The 21,043-nt window shown below is 38.7% G+C and overlaps 2 protein-coding genes across 3 annotated transcripts in view; both read left to right on the forward strand.

Moving 5' to 3' along the window:
• TRIM28 (tripartite motif containing 28) overlaps positions 1 to 5,658 on the forward strand; it is a 30,179-nt gene extending 24,521 nt beyond the window's left edge. For both annotated transcript variants that reach the window (XM_014057836.2, XM_014057837.2), the window contains 4 exons: positions 107 to 227; positions 1,691 to 1,765; positions 2,260 to 2,394; positions 4,154 to 5,658. In XM_014057836.2, the coding sequence (XP_013913311.2) occupies positions 107 to 227; positions 1,691 to 1,765; positions 2,260 to 2,394; positions 4,154 to 4,378 (556 nt within the window). In that variant the 3' untranslated portion in view covers positions 4,379 to 5,658. The remainder of the gene's footprint in view (positions 1 to 106; positions 228 to 1,690; positions 1,766 to 2,259; positions 2,395 to 4,153) is intronic.
• A 2,924-nt stretch (positions 5,659 to 8,582) lies between these two features.
• UBE2M (ubiquitin conjugating enzyme E2 M) lies at positions 8,583 to 21,032 on the forward strand. Its single transcript, XM_014057845.2, has 6 exons — positions 8,583 to 9,240; positions 11,848 to 11,942; positions 13,903 to 13,941; positions 16,679 to 16,782; positions 17,896 to 17,959; positions 20,006 to 21,032. Exons 1-6 carry the CDS (start codon positions 9,132 to 9,134, stop codon positions 20,144 to 20,146), a joined length of 552 nt encoding a protein of 183 aa, XP_013913320.1. The 5' UTR covers positions 8,583 to 9,131; the 3' UTR covers positions 20,147 to 21,032.
• Positions 21,033 to 21,043: the final 11 nt, after the last annotated feature.

Here is a 21,043-nt window from a genome sequence, read left to right on the forward strand (position 1 = left end):
TGAACAGTTAACGGTTGCTATAGCTATCTATCTGCTTATAGGTGCCCTGTGGCCTACTTTGCTGCTTTAAGTTATCTGTATATTTAACATGCTTTTTATTTTGCAGCCAGGATTGGAAATGCCTACTGTGTACTGATCCAGTAATAGCCATTGGAGAAGATGGAACTGAATTGGCTGCAGTCTTCAAAGATGGAGAAGCAAAAATGCTGTCAAGTGTTGACCAGAAGGTTGGTCTAACTGAGAGATGGGATGACACTGATTGCAGGGAAAAGAGTATGCTCTAATGTTAAATGCACTCTTCAGAAATTGGTTTGAGACAATGAAAGACATCAAATGACAGCCTGATGCTGTTCATATCTAGGGGCCTATTGGAGTATGATGGATGGATCAACTGAAGATTTAGAGTAGGTTATGTTAGACTTCTAATTAGTCTTTTTACCCATACACATTCCAAAACACAAGGCAGGACCTAATGGAATTTGCCCACAATAGAGTGCATTTTAGTTGTAGAGCAGGAGTAGGCAATTTCCCAAGGGGCAATATGAGAAACGGACTGTTGTGGAGGGCTGAATCAATAGACTGAACTTACTACTGCTCAATACTAATTTTATTGCTTTATAAAAAGCAGAAAATTATATGGTTTTGATTCGCTGCCACTGGTAATACATGTTACCCTAAAGCTAAAGCTATGAAAATGTGGCCTAGATCAAATACTAATCATTATTTTATTTTTAACATAATTTACTTTTAACCTTCACAAAACACTACTAGAAATGGGCATTTTGTTGCTAAAGAGCAACAGTTAATTAACTTTATACAAAAAGTAATGGCATTCAGTCTGTCTTGTTTCATTCTGTACTTCACCAAAATGTTCAATTGCTTCCTGTTGCTGTCGGTGATGATCTCAGCCCGGTCACGGTTGGAGTTGGTTCATTTGATTCCTAATTCCCAATTGATAATATGCATGCTGGACAGGGATAGCCAAAGTCCTGGGCTGTAAAATGTCCAAGTCTCTTGGACAGGTCAATTTTTTGCTTTGAATCCCATAATCAAATGGGACAGTGCAACATTGGCAAGAAGGAAAATAAAGCTAAAGAGGATAGAAACTGGAAGATGATGAGTTCTAGTTTATCTAGCCAGTTGAGGTAGTCATTCTCAATCCTAGAAAGTAGGCAGTATAAACTGTTTCTGGAAATTTTGCCAAAAGAACTTCAGGGGCAGTCCAGAAAATTGCCAGATGACAAGAATGATTTAAAGATGCCAGCTCCCACTCGCAAATTATTTTAAATACTGGGCAGCAAATGTGAACGTAGGATTTCTACATCATAGAGAAAGGAAGCTTATAAAATTCTCTGATTAAATCCTGGCTAATATATTGCTTATAATTTATTGTTTAACTGAAATGTTAATTGTAACCTTTTATAATACATAAAAGCCATGAAGACTAGAAAAGAAAAAGAGAAATTTCTGATAAACGTGTAGGTTCTCCTTGAAGTGTCTCTGAAGTAGAAAGACTGTAAAAGTCAAGCAAGTCAGTGCTTTCAAAATAACAGGGTGGAGGCTTGTTTTGATTTTTGTTTATTTAATTCAGCTGGCAATTGTGTCTGATTATAAGGAAGTTGTGTGATCTCCATTCATTGGTAAGACCAGATGATTCCCAATAATCTACCTTTGACCTTGTTTTTTACAGAGATGTGAACGAGTTCTCCTTGAGCTTCTTTGTTCTGAACCATGCAGGCCTCTTCACAGGCTTTCCAATGCTCCAGTGAGTTTTTCCCATTGAGTTGTATTTTATGAGTCAGAAAGTATAAATTTAAATAACTTGGATTCTAGCACAATTTATGTAGGTGAAAAAAATTAACAGGTGCTTGGCAAGTATTAATTATTTTTCTTAGTGCCAAGCAGTTCAGTTCTTAATGAAATCATCTAATTCTGGGCTTTAAGCTTTGACTCCTTGGTTTCTGTCCATTTGGTCTGCTCTTACTAATCCACACACATACACACGAAGTTTACAGTAATATAAGTAGCATGGAATATTTTACAAACATGTCTATTAAAAATAGCAGCGTGTTAAGAGTAATTGTTATTAATGAAACACTTGTTTTTAATACAGCCTTTTACAACCACCTTTACAAATCACCATTACAAGTTTTTGAGAAAAACTAGCTTTTGGCTACTAAAATGCACATGTTTGAAACAACTTTTGATAGAAGATTTATGATAAAACCATAAAATTTTCCTTTCTGCTTTATTTTCCAGGAGGGGCAGAACACAATTGACTTGACTTTGATAAGAGCAAAGTTACAGCGGAAACTGTCACCACCCTATGCATCTCCTGATGAATTTGCAGATGACGTTTGGAAGATGTTCAGGCAGTTTAACAAGCTGACTGAGGTGAGGCTTTCTTCTGCTTGGAAGAACAAAAACAAAAGTCTTATGTCATAAAATTCAAAGAGATAAACTGGCAAACTGTAAGCCAACAATCCTTCACAGGTGTCTGGAAACTTTAGAGCAGTGGTTCTCAACCTGTGGGTCGCGACCCCTTTCGAACGACCCTTTCACAGGGGTCGCCTAAGACCATCGGAAAACACATATTTTCAATAGTCTTAGGAACTGAAACCCCTGCGTGCCAGTGTTTGGAGCCAGGGGAGCGGTGGCGGCAGGTGCTGCCTTGCGAAAGGGAGGGGCTACCTGACGAGCGGCGGCACGAGGACAGCCAGTGCCCAGCTACTTGCGACACGAGAAGCACCGACGGGTGGATCAGATGGCTGCGCTTGATGAGGGGAGGGGAGAATGGGCAGCGCCCTGAGAAGTGGCTGGGCCAAGCTCGGTCTCCCAGTGGGGAGGGGAGGGGACGCCAGGAAGAAGGAGCCGAGAACTGAGGCAGGAAGGATGGCGACGATGTGCCTTCAGTCCGCAGCCTCCTCCTCGGAGACTCTGAGGCTCTCACAGGCACTATGCAGCAGCTGGCTCCAGACGTTTGGGTTTTTCCTTTTCTGTAAAAACCTGTGTCCATTCACAAGGAGAGACCCACCTTTGTTTCCTTCCCTTTATGATAAATCATAAAGAACCAGTAGGACGATGAAAAATAAGAGGGGATATCCAACCTAGTACTACATTTCTCTTTGATCCATTTTTTTTAACTGTTTTTCTTCTCTGTTTTTTTTATTTGTTAATAACTGAAATGTTTCATGGACTTTTTGTGACAAGGTTAGAGATTATATTATATTACATATATTATTCTCATTAGCAAAGCATTTCACAATATATAATTACATAGTTTTTGTAATTAATCACTATGCTTTAATTATGTTAATTTGCAATAATGAAAATACATCCAGCATATCAGATATTTACATTACAATTCATAACAGTAGCAAAATTACAGTTATGAATTAGCTACAAAAATAATTTTATGGTTGGGGGGGTCACAACAACATGAAGAACTGTATTAAAGGGTCGCGGCATTGGGAAGGTTGAAAACCACTGCTTTAGAGGATGCGAGATAGACCAGCTAGGCAATCACTTAGTGCATCATAATGGTATTGCATGATTCCTGTGTTGAAAGGCTTCTATGGTTGCCAGTTGTTTTCCAAATCTAATTTAAGGTGTGTATTGAGACTATCTGAAGGATAGCCTATTATTATGAACTTGTCTGGATGCTAAGGAAGGAAGGCTCTTAGAAACTTTTATAGGCCACTGGCCCATTAATTAGGTACACATTTATATGTAACATTCTTTGGCAATGTAAAGTACTTTCCTGAGAATTGCATAACCTTTTCCCCCCACTGCTTAGAGAAGATCCAATTCCTTCCCAATCATTTTTTTAAAACCCTGTTTACATTTTTGTACTTAAATCCCTATTATATTTTGTAATGTAAATTATTTATCTTCTTATTTGTTGGCCATTTAAAATACTTAGTTGAATAGAATTTGAAAAAAAATAAAGTATCAAATGCACCACTACATCTGTTCTCAAGGGGCTACTTCTGGCAGTAGCCAACAGCTGCTGATTTTGATGTAATACGTGTTATGTATGTGAAGATTTATGAGATCTGGGAACGTGTAGCATATTCCTTGCACTGATCTTGGCTGGTGGTATCAGTTGGGCAGGATTCCAAATGTTTTACTCCCCCCCCCCTTTACTTTTTAGGATAAGGAGGATGTTCAGTCCATCATTGTTCTGCAACGCTTCTTTGAAGCCAAACTGAGTGCTGCCTTTGGTGACCGGAAATTTTCAGCCCTGCGTGAGCCAATCAACATTGATGAACCACAAAAAGAAAACACACTTGCTTCCCGTGTTTCCCCGGTCACTGATCCGGGTGAGGCCATGTCTTCTAAGGCTGATAGCAGTGGGGATGAGGGAATGGCAAGCTAAAAGGTTACTTTTTTCAATGGACCACCATTGAAAATGGACCACCATTCCATGGAGACGAAATGAGGGAGCTGCCAATTTAACTCACTCTCACCCACCCCCCTCCACTCTTTCGGTCCCCTGGTCCCCCTTTGACCTTTTCTGCACCTCTCTGCTTTTTTTGGAGAGTTATTGTAGATCTTGACTGGTTAGATCAGTATTTCTCAACCTCAGCAACTTCCCAGCTAGCATGGTACTGGGAAATTTTGGGAGTTAAAAATCCACACATCTGAAAGTTGCTGAGGTTGAGAAATACTGGCTTAGATAATGTTATAAATGGTCTGAACAGTTTTTTTCTTGATAAATTTTATCCCTTGTTCTCACAGAGATACTTTGTGGTTTTCTTTTTTTTTTTTTGTATTGAAAGGATAATTAATCTGAGGTAACCTAGAAGTCTATATATCATGTTTTACAGTTGGATTTTTTTTGTCAAGTCCTAATGGGAACAGTATAGAAGTTCCCTTTATTAACACTTTCTCAAATTTTCACTAAGGAAAAAAACTTGGTGTTAAATATCTCCATTTTAAATTGCTTCTCCTTAAAATGACTACTTAGATTAAAAATTATACAGATTTTAATGTCTCACCTGGTTTTTGTTTGACAGATTTTATGCCCTTGTTCTGATTTTTTTTGGTAATATGGTAATAGCAATTAATAAAATTGAGCTAATTAATGCTCTCCAATTTAACTCCTTTTTGCTCCTGATGGGAACAATATAGAGATTCGTTTTTTTTAAACCACTGAGGAAGAAGCTGTTATTGCATCCTCCAATAAGGAATCACTGCCCCTTCAAATATACTGGACTACTCTTGGTGAATTCTTAGACACTAATTGTTTTGAGAATCAAGATCAGTCTTAATATCTGTTTCATAAGAGGATAAAGAACATCTTGTTTTGGTATAATTGATGAACTTCCCAATTGTGGTACCAGCCTAGATGGACAGCTGACAAAAGTAACAGTTGGCCCGCCAAGACAGCTTTCTTCTCAAATGGTTATTGCTTTCTCTGAAAATGGGATTTTTTTGCTTTTGTTTGCTCAAGAAGAGTCACGTCTGTTTCCATAGTTCAGGTTAGTTGTAGATTTTTTAAGCTGCCTTTCTGGCTCTACATTTCTTCAAAAGCTTTCTGGCCCAGTAGTTTTATTCATTGTCCCAAGAAATGTTTTCATGGAGATGTGCTTTTTAATTTGCTTATGTATAGACTTGGCTTCTTTCATGTTCAAAAAATAAATGATGTTTACAATTTCTGTGTCTTGTCAATTACAAAACATTTCATAACTAACTAATAACATAATAACTATAAATGTAAGGGGGTTGCTGAGATAATAATTTGGTTTTTAAGTGTAATCAAGTCTGCCTTCATATGATGCCATTCTTAAATGATGTTTGATTAGATCACTCTTTGTACTTTTGTGTTTAACCTTATAATTACCATTTTCCCAATTTAGCCCTGTCTTGAGATGTATACTCCAATGTTTCTGACTTCATCTTTTGTGGAATTAACAAAATTAAACAGGATCTTTTCTGTGCATATTTGGATTAAAGACATGAGCTAGACTTAAACTTTCTTTCTTTTGGTTAAGTTCATCCTGTTTCTTAAAAGATTAAAGCAACATACTAACTTAACTACAAAGCAAACCAACAAGATTTATTTTTAAATCAAAAAGTGAAGACAAGGTATATCATTTTGAAATTCCTGGCTCAAGATCTCCAAGCTCAATTCATGCTGGTGAAAAGAATATCTGCAACAAATATGCCAGAACTGTAATTGTGTAAAAGCAGCACACATAAAAAGCTGTTTTTCCATCTTGACTTCAGAATAAATACAACTTATTCCATAATAAATTAAAAACGTGATTGATGAAATCATATATATAATATCTATACAATTAAACTATAACTATAAATAATTAATTTATATTGTATATAAAATACCGGTAAATGGAAATGAGAGGGCTAAGGAAGGGGTAACAATGATTTTAAGATATAAATATTTCATATGGGTAAATGGGGGCAAATTTGTAGATCACGAAATTTGGTGGAGGCACTTGCCAGGAAGCTTAAAAAGTTAACTGAAAGTTTTTACTATTCTATTTAGTAATCTTTTTACTAAAGGACACGGAAGTAATGTTGGAAATGGAAAGAGTAGTTTCTGAGAAAACCTCAAAGATCACAATAGGACATTACATTTATTAAATTGTGAATTCTATAAGAATTGTTGTGGGAGCTAGTAGGTTAGTGTGAAGGCCTGCTAAAGCAAATGTAGAGAGCATTTCCAAAATGGAAAATACCAATTCTGGGGGGAAATTGATAAAATAGTGGCAGAATACTATGAGACTGAGATTGGCATATCCTTGGGAAGGCTTGCCTACAGCCTCAAACAGCACTGAAAAAATGACTTATGACCAATCTTTGTATTTACTGGGGTTGCCCAGTCGCATGATCAAAATTTTGGCACTTGGGCAACAGATATGCATTCACAAGAGCTGCAGCATTACAGGGTCATGTGATTATTGTGTGGCCTTCACAGTTGGGGGAAGTCAGATTCGTTTAAAGATAGGATCCTCTTAAATGCAGTGAGTTGCTTTACAAACCTGATGAAAAAGGTCATAAAATCAAGCCCGTCACTATACAACTGCCGTGCTTGACACCTGAAACGTCCCAGTTGTCATAAGACTGTCTCCAGGGGATCAAAACAAGCTGTGACTAACAAACTTGGCCAAATCTATTGTGGCTTCAAGGGTATTTCTATTGTAGTTTCCTTGACTAGGATACCAAATTCATTTCCGTTGCCTTTTGGATAGCTTTGTCACTTCATAGTCTAACCTACAATGCTGGGATGAACTTAAAAGTAGTAATTTCTCACAGAAGTACTAATCAATTTTACTTAACTAGCGCCAAGAATTACATATTGTCATCTAGCTGGGCCCCCTTAATGAACTTAGACAAGGGGGGGGGGACTTAAGCATTTGAAGCACCTCAGAAACATCAAATTTTCTGCAGAAGAAAGTTTCCAAGTTTTACCATTCAAGCTGAGCAGAAAACAAATACAGGTAGTCCTAAACTTAAAACAGTTCATTTAGTGATCGAAGTTACAAAGGCCCTGGAAAAAGTGACATGACTGTTTCATGCTTATTATCATTGCAGAATTCCCCATGGTCACATGATAAAAATCCAGGTATTCAGCAACTTGTTCCTATTTATGAAAGTTGCAGTGTCCTGGGATCATGCGAACAGCTTTTGCACTCTTCCAATAAGCAAAAGCAAATGGGGAAGCCAGGTTAACTTAACAGCCGTGTTACTAAGTTAACTGCACTGATTCACCTAGCAACTGTGGTAAAGGTTGTAAAATGGGGCAACATTCTCTTAATTCTAAGCAACATAAATTTGGAGCTCAGTTGCGGTCATAAATTGAGGATCAGCTGTATATAAAGTAGTTTCAAAATGTTAGCACTAATAGTGGGAGGCTAATTAAAAACTACCGAATGTAAGAAAGCGGCAGAAGAAATCTTGAAAATAAAGCTATTTAAACACATTTGACAAAATGCAAGGGTTAGGAGGCTCATGGATGTAACAACTACCCCACCATACATACTATTGTTAAAACATGAAACAATTGGGAAGCTAATCTGTGGGGAAGTAGAATCTATATATGGGTTTCTGTGGAAACCTGCTGTACCAGCTAGATGGGCAAATTAAAAGCAGAAACGTTTCCCCATTAACTGCATGAGCACAGTTGAACGTAAAAGAGACAAAGCAAGACGGATTTCCTCGCAAACCCTTATTTCCGTTATGCACGTGGGCGACTTTGTTAGGCAGGCTCAAGCGCTCTGCGCAAAACGGGGCTGGCAGAAATATATTCGCTTCTCTTTCAGCATTCGCGGGGCATTTACTGAGAAGTGATTTTAAGCAACTATATATTAAAATAAAAACTTCCTGGAATAGTTGTTTTCCTCCTCCGCAACGCTTGCCCCGTATATTACCATAATCAATTGGGAACCGGACATTTTAAAAAAGCGCCATGACGCTGTGACTCTTGAGGGAGTCCCAGAATTCTAAGAGGAGAGCCGAATGCCGGGCGGAAATGCTTTAGCCGGAAGCCGCCCGAGGAGATTAGAAAACAGTAAGCCGAATCAGAAAACCACGAGGAAAACTTTAAAAAACAAAACAAAAAAACCACCTCGGTTGAGCCTTCAATTTGGAAACCTTTCCAAAGCGTCACTCGTCTCCGAGCGAACGCGGCGGAGTCCTTTCGGAGAGTCGGCAAGTGGGCGGAGCTTGAGAGCAAAAGACGGAAGTTGCCGACGTTCTTCCGGGAAGGGCCGAAGAGGGCTATCCGTTGCCGTCCGACTCACACACAGATCCCGCAAATAGGAAAAGCAGCATCGGCGGCGGCGGCGGCGGCGTTCTGAGGCGGGGCTGCCCCGGTTGCTTCGCCCTTTCCCTGACTCGTTCTCCTCTCCTCCCCGTCTCCTCTCCCCCCCACCCCTCGCCCGGCTTCCCTGATCTTCCCGTCCCGTTCTCTCGGCCGGCCAGACAAGGCCAGGCCGCGGGAATCGCCATTCCCCCCCTCCCCCCGGTCCTACTTTTCCCTCTCCTTCTCTTTTTCCCGAGAGCCGAACCTAGTATTGGGCTGGGCCTGGCTGCGGTAGCCAGTGGGGGACAAGTCGAGGCCAGGGGTCAGACGGGCGGAGGAACAGTTCACCGAGCCAGCCAAGATGATCAAGCTATTCTCGCTGAAACAGCAGAAGAAGGAGGAGGAATCGGCCGGCGGCACCAAAGGCTCCAGCAAGAAAGCCTCTGCCGCTCAACTCCGCATCCAGAAAGGTTAGGGGTGTGTGTGTAAAGGATGGGCAGCTAAGCTTTGGCTTCTAAGGGCAGAGAAACAAAAGCCAGGCCGGCGAAGGCAGGGCTCCTCCTGTTTCTCCTCCGATATAGTCCTATTGTGGGTCTCGACAGGATGAAAACTTTACCCACTCAGGGCTTTCCCTTCTTCTCCTTGATGGACATCGTGGTTTTGCATTTATTTTCACTTTTTAGTGCCAGTGGTTTTTTTGTTTTGTTTTTCTTAACATATATTTATCTAGTGATCCCCTGCAGTCCCTTAAGAGAGGTAAAGTGTGCCTGGAAAGCCTTTCCTGCTTAGTGAACGCCTCAGCATAGTACACAAAAATATCTGCTATAATGTAGTTTGTAGTTTATTAACATTTATAGGCCGCCCTTTTCCCTGAAGGGACTCAGGGTGGCTTACATAAAATCAGGGGAGGGAAATACAAACAATAACGTAGACAAACATAGAGTAAAATAATGAGCAACATTCATTCATCATTCGGGAGGGGCAATTATCTTTGTCCCCAGGCCTGACGGGCGAGCCAGGTCTTAAGGGCTATGCGGAAGGCCTGGACGGTGGTGAGAGTACGAATCTCCACGGGGAGATCGTTCCAAAGGGTCGGAGCTACTACTGAAAAGGCCCTCCTCCTTGTAGTTGCCAGCCGGCACTGGCTGGCAGATGGAACTCGGAGGAGGCCCAATCTGTGAGATCTAATTGGTCGCAGGGAGGTAATTGGCAGGAGGCGGTCTCTCAAGTACGCAGATCCACTACCATGGAGGGCTTTATGGGTGACTAGTAGCACCTTGAAGCGCACCCGGAGATCGACAGGTAGCCAGCGCAGCTCGCGGAGGATAGGTGTTATGTGGGTGAACTAGCTGAAGTCGCCGGATGCTCTTCAAGGGCAGCCCCATGTAGAGCACATTGCAGTATTCCAGCCTAGAGGTCACAAGGGCCCGAGTGACTGTTGTGAGAGCCTCCCGATTCAGGTAGGGTCGCAACTGGCGCACCAGGCGAACCTGGGCAAATGCCCCCCTGGTCACAGCCGTCAGATGGTGGTCAAAGGACAGCTGTGGATCCAGGAGGACTCCCAAGTTGCGAACCCTCTCTGAGGGGTATAGAATTTGACCCCCCAGCCTGAGTGATGGAATACTGGTCGAATTATTGGGAGGAAAGCACAACAGCCACTCGGTCTTTTCTGGGTTGAGTACAAGCTTGTTAGCCCTCATCCAGTCCATAACGGCCTCAAGGCCTCGGTTCATCACGTCCGCCGCTTCATTGAGTTGGCACGGGGCGGACAGATACAACTGGGTATCGTCCGCATATTGATGGTATCTTATCCCGTGCCTGCGAATGATCTCTCCCAGCGGTTTCATGTAGATGTTGAATAGTAGGGGGGATAAGACCGAACCCTGAGGCACTCCATATGTTAGGGGCCTAGGGGTCGATCTCTGCCCCCCCACTAACACCGACTGCGACCTGTCCGAGAGGTAGGAGGAGAACCTATCTGTAAACAATTACCTCAACTCCACTGCAATAATATACGAATATGGGCAAACAATAGATACAAACTCAAAGTAAACTGCTCCAAAATTGATTGCAGAAAATAGGACTTCAGCAGTAGAGTGGTCAAGAGTGCCTGGAACACTCTACCTGATTCCTTGTTAGTTCCTCAAACCCCCATATCTTTAACCTTAAACTGTCCACCATGGGCCTCGCATGTTTCCTAAGAGGTCCCTAAGGGGGCGAGCATAAGCGCACCAGCGTGCAGACTGTCCCTGTCCTATTGTCCCCATTAATATGCACTCTTTTTATGTTTTCATGGCCATGTTGACAAATAAATAAATAAAGTGGCTGCTTAAGGAGTTCATGGGAAGATCCTGATTCCTTTTGCTGCCAGAACTCTTTGGTTAATCTTAAGAGTCTGGCTTTTCAGCCTCACCAAACCTATTTTCTTTACAGGATGAGTTATAAATACTATAAATGGCCTGAAGTGATTGTAGATACCTGAATGCTTCTCAAACTGCATATTGCTGGTTTTTTTCCTTGTCTTTCCTCTACAAAGTTTTTTGCTATTGAACAACTCCACTTGTTTTACTATAAACGTTGAAGTTAGAATAAGCTATGAGGTGTTTTCTATAAATTACCTTGTACACATGTTGTATTTTATAATTTCAAATTTTCTGTTTAAAATAACTAATATTCTTCTCTTTCATTTTAAATCATGCCTATAACATACTGTCTTACGGTAACTTGGTTGTTCCTTAATAGTTGTCAGTTCTTATGTAGAAGCAGATATTGTTTCTTTTTGTAAGATATACAGTGGATGCAAATTTCCAAAAAGCTCTCCTCGATCCATTTTAAGAAGATTAGAACATCATGAGATTGGATCAAATTTGCCTTGTGGTCTTGTCAGGAAACTCTTGATTTAGGTTTATTTTCTTTTTTCTAAAAGTTTGCAGAGAAATGTATCAGTTTTTACTTAATGATCAACATAAAGAGCAAATACATATTTTGGTTTGGGAATAGAGGTGTACTTTTCTACTGTGATGGCTCTAACCATCTGTCTTCTCTAAACTGGCAATTTGTTCTGCTTTTCCTGACAGATATAAATGAACTGAATTTGCCGAAAACATGTGAAATAGACTTTTCAGACCAGGACGATCTTCTCAATTTTAAGCTAGTTATCTGCCCTGATGAGGTGAGTGATGTGCATGCAGTAGCTATACATACTGTTCTATTTGAACCTGAAGCCCCATTATTAGTGAGCTAATAGGTTGTGCCCAGTTCTGGTGAATTTTCTCCCACCTTCCCTTTTGTACTTTCCTCCATTATACAAAGGGATGGTTGATATAATTTATTTGGAGAAAAACTACTTACTGAAAATAGCTTAAATCATTAGAGCTCTTGTATTTGAAATTGTGAAGAGTAATGCATCAGAGGAATGATATTGTCTGGGAAATTCCATCTTGATGTTATTCATTACATCCTGCCATATTTTTTATTTACTTCTTATACATTCCCTTCTCAGCTTGCCAGTGCACCATAAATATTAAATTGTTTACTTTTTTGTTTTTAGGGTAATGCTAGTATAATATTTCCCAAAATTGGCTCTTTTTAATTTAAATGTGCAGAAGGCGAAGTGTGGCTTTTAAAAATATATATATATGGTGCATATAAAAAGTCTGCATACATGTTAAAATGCCAGATTTCTGAGATGTAAACAATCAGACCAAAATTTGATTTATCTTGGGCTGATATTTTTACATCTCAAAAACCTTCCAACAATAAGATATCTTTGATTCTTTGTTAAATCTATTCAGACTATTGTTTTGGCTGTAAAAGGCAACTGAGTAAATGTCAAAAAAATCTTACTAGAACACTTGAATTTTCTATGGCCTTGATCAGAGTCATGGAGATGTATACTAATTAACATCAGCTTGAATGTGATTGTTAATACTGAACTCAGCCACCTCCCTACTTACAAGAGTGTGCATGTTTAATGTAACCATGTTATATATTTGGTATTGTTATTTCACCCCCACCCCACCCAGCACACAAAAGAGATTGCAGTTTGTTTTTAGTTGAGTTGCACAGCATATATTAAAGATGGAAATTATTTTGAAAAATCTTGGTCTGATTTTTTTTACATCTCAAAAACCCCAGCATTTTAACAGAGGTGTGGAGACTTTTTATATCTAATGTAAATGGCTTTGTCCACACATGAGTATTCTATTTCTTCAGATGCTGGTCTTAAGTAATGATTGATTGGGAAACTTTGTGAGTGGGATGATTCAGTAAACCTGGTATGTCAAACTCGCATCGTCACAGTTACATCATGTGACTGATTGGGACTTTTTGCCATTCACTAAACTGGGGGTGAGCTTGGCCAGCATCCGGCCCACGGACCGTGAGTTTGATAGCCCTGCAGTAGACCAATGTATCCTATTATATTGGTATTCATATCAGTATATGTGATATTTATACCTTTGTACTTTTAAGTCCATCATTATTGCTTAAAATTGTTCACATTTTGAATGCAATGTGCTGCATTCGTACAAAAGTAGGCAAAGTGTCTTCACAAAATAAATTAATCTAAAGCGAGAATGTTAGATGAGAGGATGATAAGGAGAACTTTTAACATAATTCTATTTTTAATCAATATGATGCGATAACCTTAAAGCACATGTATAAAAATACACAAGATGAATCTGTGTGACAACTTTTCTTGTGAGAAAAAATTCCCAGATTGCTTTGATTCAGAATAATGAAGTATAATCCCATTCAGAAGTCAGAATGTTAGCAAATAAAGACTCTGTCCTCTTCTGAGTACAATGTCCTGTCTGCCACCCTTTTTGCTTCTTTATTTGCAGAAATGCATGTAAAGCTAAGCAGCTAATTCCCAATTTTCCGTGTATTTTAGGCCTATTCTAGATTGGGTAGCTGATCATGTTTCCAGGCTTTGGAAATGTGAAGTAAAGATATATAGCCTAAAATGATAAACATCTGGAGAAATTGATGGTTTGTGTTGAGGGATTGGAAAGAGAACTGCTTTGTTGTAACTTTAGTGCTGTCAACCTCCCATTTGCCCACAGCTGAAATTTATTAGAGTTGTTTATTGGAAACATACTTGCTTAAATTATCCAATGTTTGTCTTACAGGGATTCTATAAAGGTGGAAAATTTGTGTTCAGCTTTAAGGTAAGCAATCTATCTGCTTGCTATCTAAGTTATCCAATAGGATAAATACTATATAATTTAGCTTTTTTAGTGCAGAAAACAACATGGATAATACCATTTCTTGGATTTCAGCCATTCCTGTGTAATTTGGGTAGCAACATACGGATGAATGATGTCAGCATAACAACAATTTAATTCAGGGCAGAGATTGGGAATTATAGATTGCCATAAATCAAATATGTTTGGTGCTTCATGTTTTCTATTTAGAGTGGAGCTGGGTTTTGCTTCTGAAGTGGGGAAAATCTCTTAATTGTTTGGGACTCAATCAGTAGATTGATTACTTAATGAGCAATTGTGTAGAATTCCAAGTATGCTTGGAACTATGATAAAGATGAGGAGGAGTGCTCAACAAAGTTTGCTCTAGATATTTTGCCTGTTAAAGGGTGTTGATAAAATAAATCACTTGCTGAGAATGAAACAAATTTTGAAAAAGAGTAATAATAAGAAATAGTCCTAATTATTGTGAATGAAACTGTTAATAGTTACTGTCTGAGGGTCATTGAATGAGCTTCCGTGTATGGATTTTCAGAACTTGAGATGATCTATCTTTCAAAATTAATTGTAAGTTAATTGGATATGAAAAAATGGACATTTTATGTTTGTAATATAACATACTTACAAGTTATGGATTATTTGACAGTGGTTTGCTGCACTTAAAATATCATTGTGATTCAGATAACATGTCCCAAAAATGGCCTGTTGGGTACACATGGTAGTCTATGACAACCGCCTATGTGACTTCACAACTTTCTGTACAAATGATGAGATTAGAAATCAGATCCATTATTATAATTTTTGTTTCTTAAAATAATACCTGAAGAAATTGCTTCCATGATGTATTAACTGTCTGAAATATAAGCTGGCTTGCTAGGCAGATATGCCACAGTTTTCTAATAAGATAGTTGTACATATGCTCAGCATATACTTCATAGGTGTATATTGACATTGCAATAGCTTCAGTTTTCATTTAAATAAAATCTAGTAATGAATATTAATACATGTCTGAATACGTAGGTTGGTTAAAGCACAGGACAGCCAAAAATTACTTGAATTTGAATTCCTTTTATATATTAGAAGAATTTCTGCCAGTCTTTCTAATAAAAATACTTAGGATAAACTATGTATACTTACCTTTGTGTCAAAAGTTAGGCTATAAAAATTTTAAAACAATTGTGTTAAAATACTGTATTTTTTGATGCACCTAGCTCTTGGGAGGAAAACAAGAAAAAAAGAATCTGCCTCTGCCTCCTAGCTATTTGCCTCCTTGCAGCAAAGAACAAACAGCATGGTCAGCTTCACACAACCTAATTTAGCACAAGCAGCTGATTGGTGGTTGGATCAGCCTCCTGGAATATTGCTTATCAGCTATTTCAGGCTGCACGGATCGCCACTGCTGCCCATCACCGCTGTCCATCGCCGCCTCTGCGTGCCCCATTTTCAGCCTTTGTGAGCTCCATTTTTTTGCCTTCGCATGTCCTGTTTTTGGCACATTCTGGGCAGCCGGGATCGCCATTGCTACAGCCTGGAATGGGCAAAAATGAAGTGTGCAGAGGCCAAAAACGGGGCAGGTAGAGATGGCAGATCCAGCTGCCGATGCTCAATCTGGCTGTGCTGAAGCTGACCAGGCTGTTTGCTATTTTCTGCAAAGAGGCAAATTGATGGGAGGCAGAGGCCAAAGGGTGGGAGCTTGTGAGTGGCTGGATGGCAGCAACATTTGCTGTATAAAATGCACAGACATTTCCACCCACTTTTGGGTGATTGCGGGGGGAAGTGCGTCTTACACCAAAAAATACGGTAATGCTAATATAGAAACTTTAGAAAACCTGTGTCTTTAATTGGAGATTAAGAAAGCAGAAAACTTCATGCTGTGGCAGTGTCTGCCATTTCTGTCTTAACTTTGCTAAAAATCTGTTCAGTGAGTCAGAACTACGGTACAAATACAATTAGAACATTTTATGGCTGTTTATCAGAAGAGAAAGGAAAGGGTGTAATATTCACATTTCTGCTGAGAATTCCAGAGAAAATTAGTCTTTCTTTCCTGAGGTGACAAAAATGAAATATTAAAACAGTTTTAAATAAAGTGATTAGACAAAAGGACTCTTATGGGAAGCAACTTGGAAAGTTTTCAAAAATTCACAGTACTTCAGGGAAAGTATTTAAGATTCCTGCTTTTACACTAAGTGCTCATGAAAAAATGCTACTGTCTTTGAAACAATTGCATTTTTATTGCATCCTTCCAAATTTTCATAATGGTATGTATGGTTCATTATTTTACTCTATGGTTATTATTTGGATCTTTGGTCAGTGTTCATACTTATAAGGATTTGAAGCTCATAGTTTCAGCAACTTAGTTGTACCAAAACAGCCACATAAACAAATGTTTCACATTGAAATCTTGATTGAATAAGGTGCTATCAGTTATCTGGATACATTGTATTATATACATTGATAAAAAAGCCAGGATTCCTCTCCTGTTTCTCCATTCTAGTTTGGGGCATTGCATGCCTCAAAATATAACTTACCTTCTGTATCACTCAGATATGGCAAAACCCTAAATCTACTGGCAAAAAAATAGTGAAAAATGGCAAACCATAGATAGTATATAGATTGCCCAAAGTTTTGGTAGGAACATTGAATGGACAATATTGAACATGAAAAAATTGACACAGTGTCTTTCTGTTTTGTGTTTTGCTTGCAGGTCGGGCAAGGTTACCCACATGATCCTCCCAAAGTCAAGTGTGAGACTATGGTGTATCACCCAAATATAGATTTAGAAGGCAATGTTTGCCTAAATATCCTCAGGTACAAAACATATTCTGATGTTCTTATATATTCTCTTTTCATTATTATATATAATATTTTCCTATTTGCAGGATTAGAGGAAGTTTAAGAACAAACATTGCAGAAATAACAAACAACTTATAAAATATTTTTATATAATATAATAATAGTATAATGCTTTTTGAGGCAAAGTGTATTCACTGACTAATGAAATGCATTTACTGAATAAAGCATGGTTCACAGATTGTAGGAAACAAGGGGTGGGCAAATCTTTGCCTGTAGATTCTGTGGCTCTCAGAGTTCCCTTTGACCATTTGCTGAAAATTGGTGGCACAGTTTCTTCATCATCTCAAGGCAAATGCATAAAATTTACTGCAAGTTCTACAATTTATCACAATTAATTAATCCTTTCAAACAAACAAACAAAAAAAATTAGCATCACTCACTTTGCATCATTGCCCATTCATTGTAGCCCTTGGTTTTCACACAAAATGTTACGTATGATCTCCAGATTTCAACAGTTGTTGACTTCTGTGCTAAACTATGTTGATTGGATTCATGTAACAGGGAAACCCAAAGACATTGCATTATAATTTTGTGTTTATGAATCTAGTTACACTAAGGAGTGTGGAAGAGGGCTTGCAAAAGTCATGCCAAACCTTATGCCCCCAGGATGTATTGAACTGGCACTGCCCTCAGCTGCAGCCAGCATAGATTAGGGAAGGCAGTTTTCCATTCTAGTGGGTGTATTTCTAAATACTGCTCATTTTTTAAAAAGTATTTGGAATATTAAAAATATTTGTTTGTTTTTTAAATCTTCTTTTGCCATAGTAATTAAAAGGGTAACGAACAAAAAAACCTTTTGGAAGCTTGACAAAAAATTTACTCTTGGGATATTGTCACTTTTTAATTACAATTTTATGTAATTAGATACTGCCTTCTGTTTCAAAGGTCTAAGAACTGTTGACTTCATTTTTTTAAGGATTTGGGATATTGAGGATATTTCGATTTGGATCACTCTTCATACAATTTTATTTTATTTTAACAATGTGAATTTAAATCAATATTATTTTGTTATTTTTCATTTGGGTAAACTTTCCTGCGCTCATTTTTCATTATCTTTCTGGCCGACAGAGAGGACTGGAAGCCTGTACTAACAATAAACTCTATAATTTATGGCCTGCAGTATCTCTTCTTGGTAAGTATATGTGGAAAGGAGGTGTGAAACAGTGATACTAAGACTAGAGCACTATTTTCCTGCTCAATCTGGGCAGGAAGAATTAATGTAAGATTGAGGGGAAGAAATGATACAATAAGCAAAGCGTGTTGTGCTCCTCAAGATCTGTAGTGTTCTAGGTTAGGTGGATTGTGAATGAAATAAAAGCAAGTTTGTATCATTACATTTTGGGAAGATTATCTGATGTACTGTCTACCAGTTGGAAGGGGAATTTCCCCATACACAAGATTATACTTGATAATAACTGCAAAATAAAATGGTTGGAAGACCGTTTATAGGGTGTGGCTAATATGAGAACGTTTGCACTCAAGTAGAGAGCTTTACATCAAGTTTTTAGCTTTCTAATAGTTTTTTTCTGAATAAATCTGACTACTCAAAATTAAAGCATTTGTTTCCAAAAAGATGGAACTTTTCTACACTATCCAAAAGTGTGATCTCAAAACCCTTTTATCTTGCTCCTTCTGTTTTTCAGTATAGTGTCTTTGAATACTGTTTGTATACTGTTAACTAAAATGTTATCTTCACAGAATGTTACATCAGTGCATTTATTTTTGTGGAATAAATTAGAAATGTAAAAAATATATGGCCCTCTGAATTTCCAAAATGACCTCATACATTTGACAATTCAGAAAGTTCCACTTAGTGAAATTTTTAATCAAGATATTAATTCTTTATGACATAAGTAAATATTCATGTGATTGTGGGATAACCTTGAAGTGGGATGGTAGGGCTACACTCCCAAAAATTATTTAAGCAGAGTTTAATTTAAATTATTACATCAAATATAATATTTATTAGGTTAAATATAATATCTAGTTTTATCATTTCAATTTGAGAAATACAATTTGGAATGTTTAGAACAGATTTAGATTTAAATACCTTTGGCCTAAATATGTATGGCTTATATGTAAAGGGCACTCCATAACCTATCATGTAACAAATGCTTAACAGCCTGTTGTATTAATAACATATTGTCTTTTTTCATCTACAAAAATTAGTTCAATCATTTTAAAGAAGATGGATGAATTGTCTGTTTGTGGCATATCTATAGAGCCTTGAAGTATAATTAAAATTAAGTTATTATAAAGTGGGAAGTAGTATACAGATGTTTTTCCTACAAAAATAAGCAATTCACATATATTTTTAAATGTATTTAAATAGAATTTTTGACAGCCTGACTTGCACAAATTATGTGAAGTAGTACAAAAATTTCTCTGGGTTTTTAACTTCCTAGTTTATTGGCAAAAAGAGATCATTTTCAAAAAAGCAGTTCCATTCTATAACAATAATAACTTTCATAGATTGGGTTCTGGTTCATCTTAACAGTTTTGATTGATTTGTATCAAGATATATGAGAATGACCTTGGGAGATCAGATGAAGAGAAGCTACCTAGGGAATGACCAGATATGAGAAACCATAAGCCACATCTGCTTATAGAGGGCAGAGCAAGACCTCTATAGGAGGGATTCTCCTTAAATTATCAGTCTGTAAAAGTGATAGCAAGAAAATTATACTTTTGAAACTTGTAAGATTATTTTAATGTAGTTTTATAATAAAGTAGAATTAGCTTATCTGGTGATACTTTCTGTTTGATCTACCCAGTAAGGCTGACATTAATTTTGCTAATCTCAATGTGGAATTCTCTTGCCCTCACTTTTATAGCCCAATAATTTAGGAAATAAACTTCATCTTTTCTCATATGGGAAAAAGTTAGGAGCTCTTAAGAGAACATTGGTGTATAAAATGTGAAACTCATCTATTGAGAATCAAGTTAGGAAGGGTCTGTTCTTTTGGAGCACTGCTTATGCTAGTTGGCAAATACTAGCTTATGCTAGGACAAAATTATAGTGGGTGAAAACTGATTTTTTTAAAACAGATAGTTAAATAATCAAATGGGAGTAAGATGCTATTGCATATTTTTGCAGCCTGATTAAAATAGACTTCTTGTACATGAAAGTCTTTAACCACAAACCCTGGTATTTAATGGTGTTTTCTTCCCTCTCTAGGAGCCAAACCCTGAAGACCCCTTGAACAAAGAGGCTGCTGAAGTACTCCAGAACAACAGACGCCTGTTTGAGCAGAATGTCCAGCGCTCGATGCGGGGTGGATATATTGGTTCCACCTACTTTGAGCGCTGCCTCAAATAAAACTGACTGGCTCCGGGCACAAACTTGCTCCCCCTCCCCTCCCCTCATCTCCCTTCTAGCTCTTTTAAGGGACTCGGCCAACACCGCTGCCTTCAAGGGGGCACAGGAGTCAGAAATGGCAGGGGGCCCTTTCCATCTTCTTTTTTCTCCCCTTTCCCCCTCCCATCTGCTCACCCTACTGCCCCCTGCCAGCCTGGAGCTTCAGCAGCCACTGCCTCACCAGATCCTTGTACCTCCCTCACTGCTCTCTCTCTGCTGCTGTGGGGTGAGGGCTGAGGTTACTGCTGCTTCTTTGTCTCACTCCTTGTGTTGGGGTAGCCACCTGTTTCTGACTGTGTGGGACCCAATCAGTCTTTCTGGGAGCTGTGGTTTTGCTGCTAAGAACAGAAGGCTCCCTATGTGCTCTGGCATTCCTTCCTGCAAGTGCAGTGTTATTCAGCTGCGAGATCTGCAGGCCACTTTCCTCTCCTGCTGGGCACCATGGCTTCTGACCGTAACTATTTATTAAATGGGGGAGGCTCTTGAGGACTGGTGGAAGGCTGGAACAGGGTGCTCAGCTGCCTTCACTCCGCCCCAGGTATTGTGGCTCAAGGGGGAGGGGCTTGGCCAGGCCTGGGATATTTCTTCTAGGATCAACTCACTTGGATGTTTTGTTCTTAAGGAAAAGCTAATAAAGCCACCACCTTCACCATCAAACCCACCAATGCTAATAGTAGTAGTAATAAAAGTAACAGGGACACTGCTGATCCTATTGTTGTCAACCAGGGCCTGCCCAGCAATGAACTCTACTCTGCCTCTCCAGTGACTCCTGCAAGTCCCTGGCCAACATAAAGCCACTGTAATTCTAGTGTGTCGGGTTATTAAAGGGGAATGTTAGCACATTCAATTTGCCCCCTT

Source organism: Thamnophis sirtalis, unplaced genomic scaffold (assembly GCF_051295495.1).
Source record: "Thamnophis sirtalis isolate CommonGarterSnake01/CBP01778 unplaced genomic scaffold, rThaSir2_p1.2 scaffold_4, whole genome shotgun sequence".
Classification (NCBI taxonomy): Eukaryota; Metazoa; Chordata; class Lepidosauria; order Squamata; family Natricidae; genus Thamnophis; species Thamnophis sirtalis.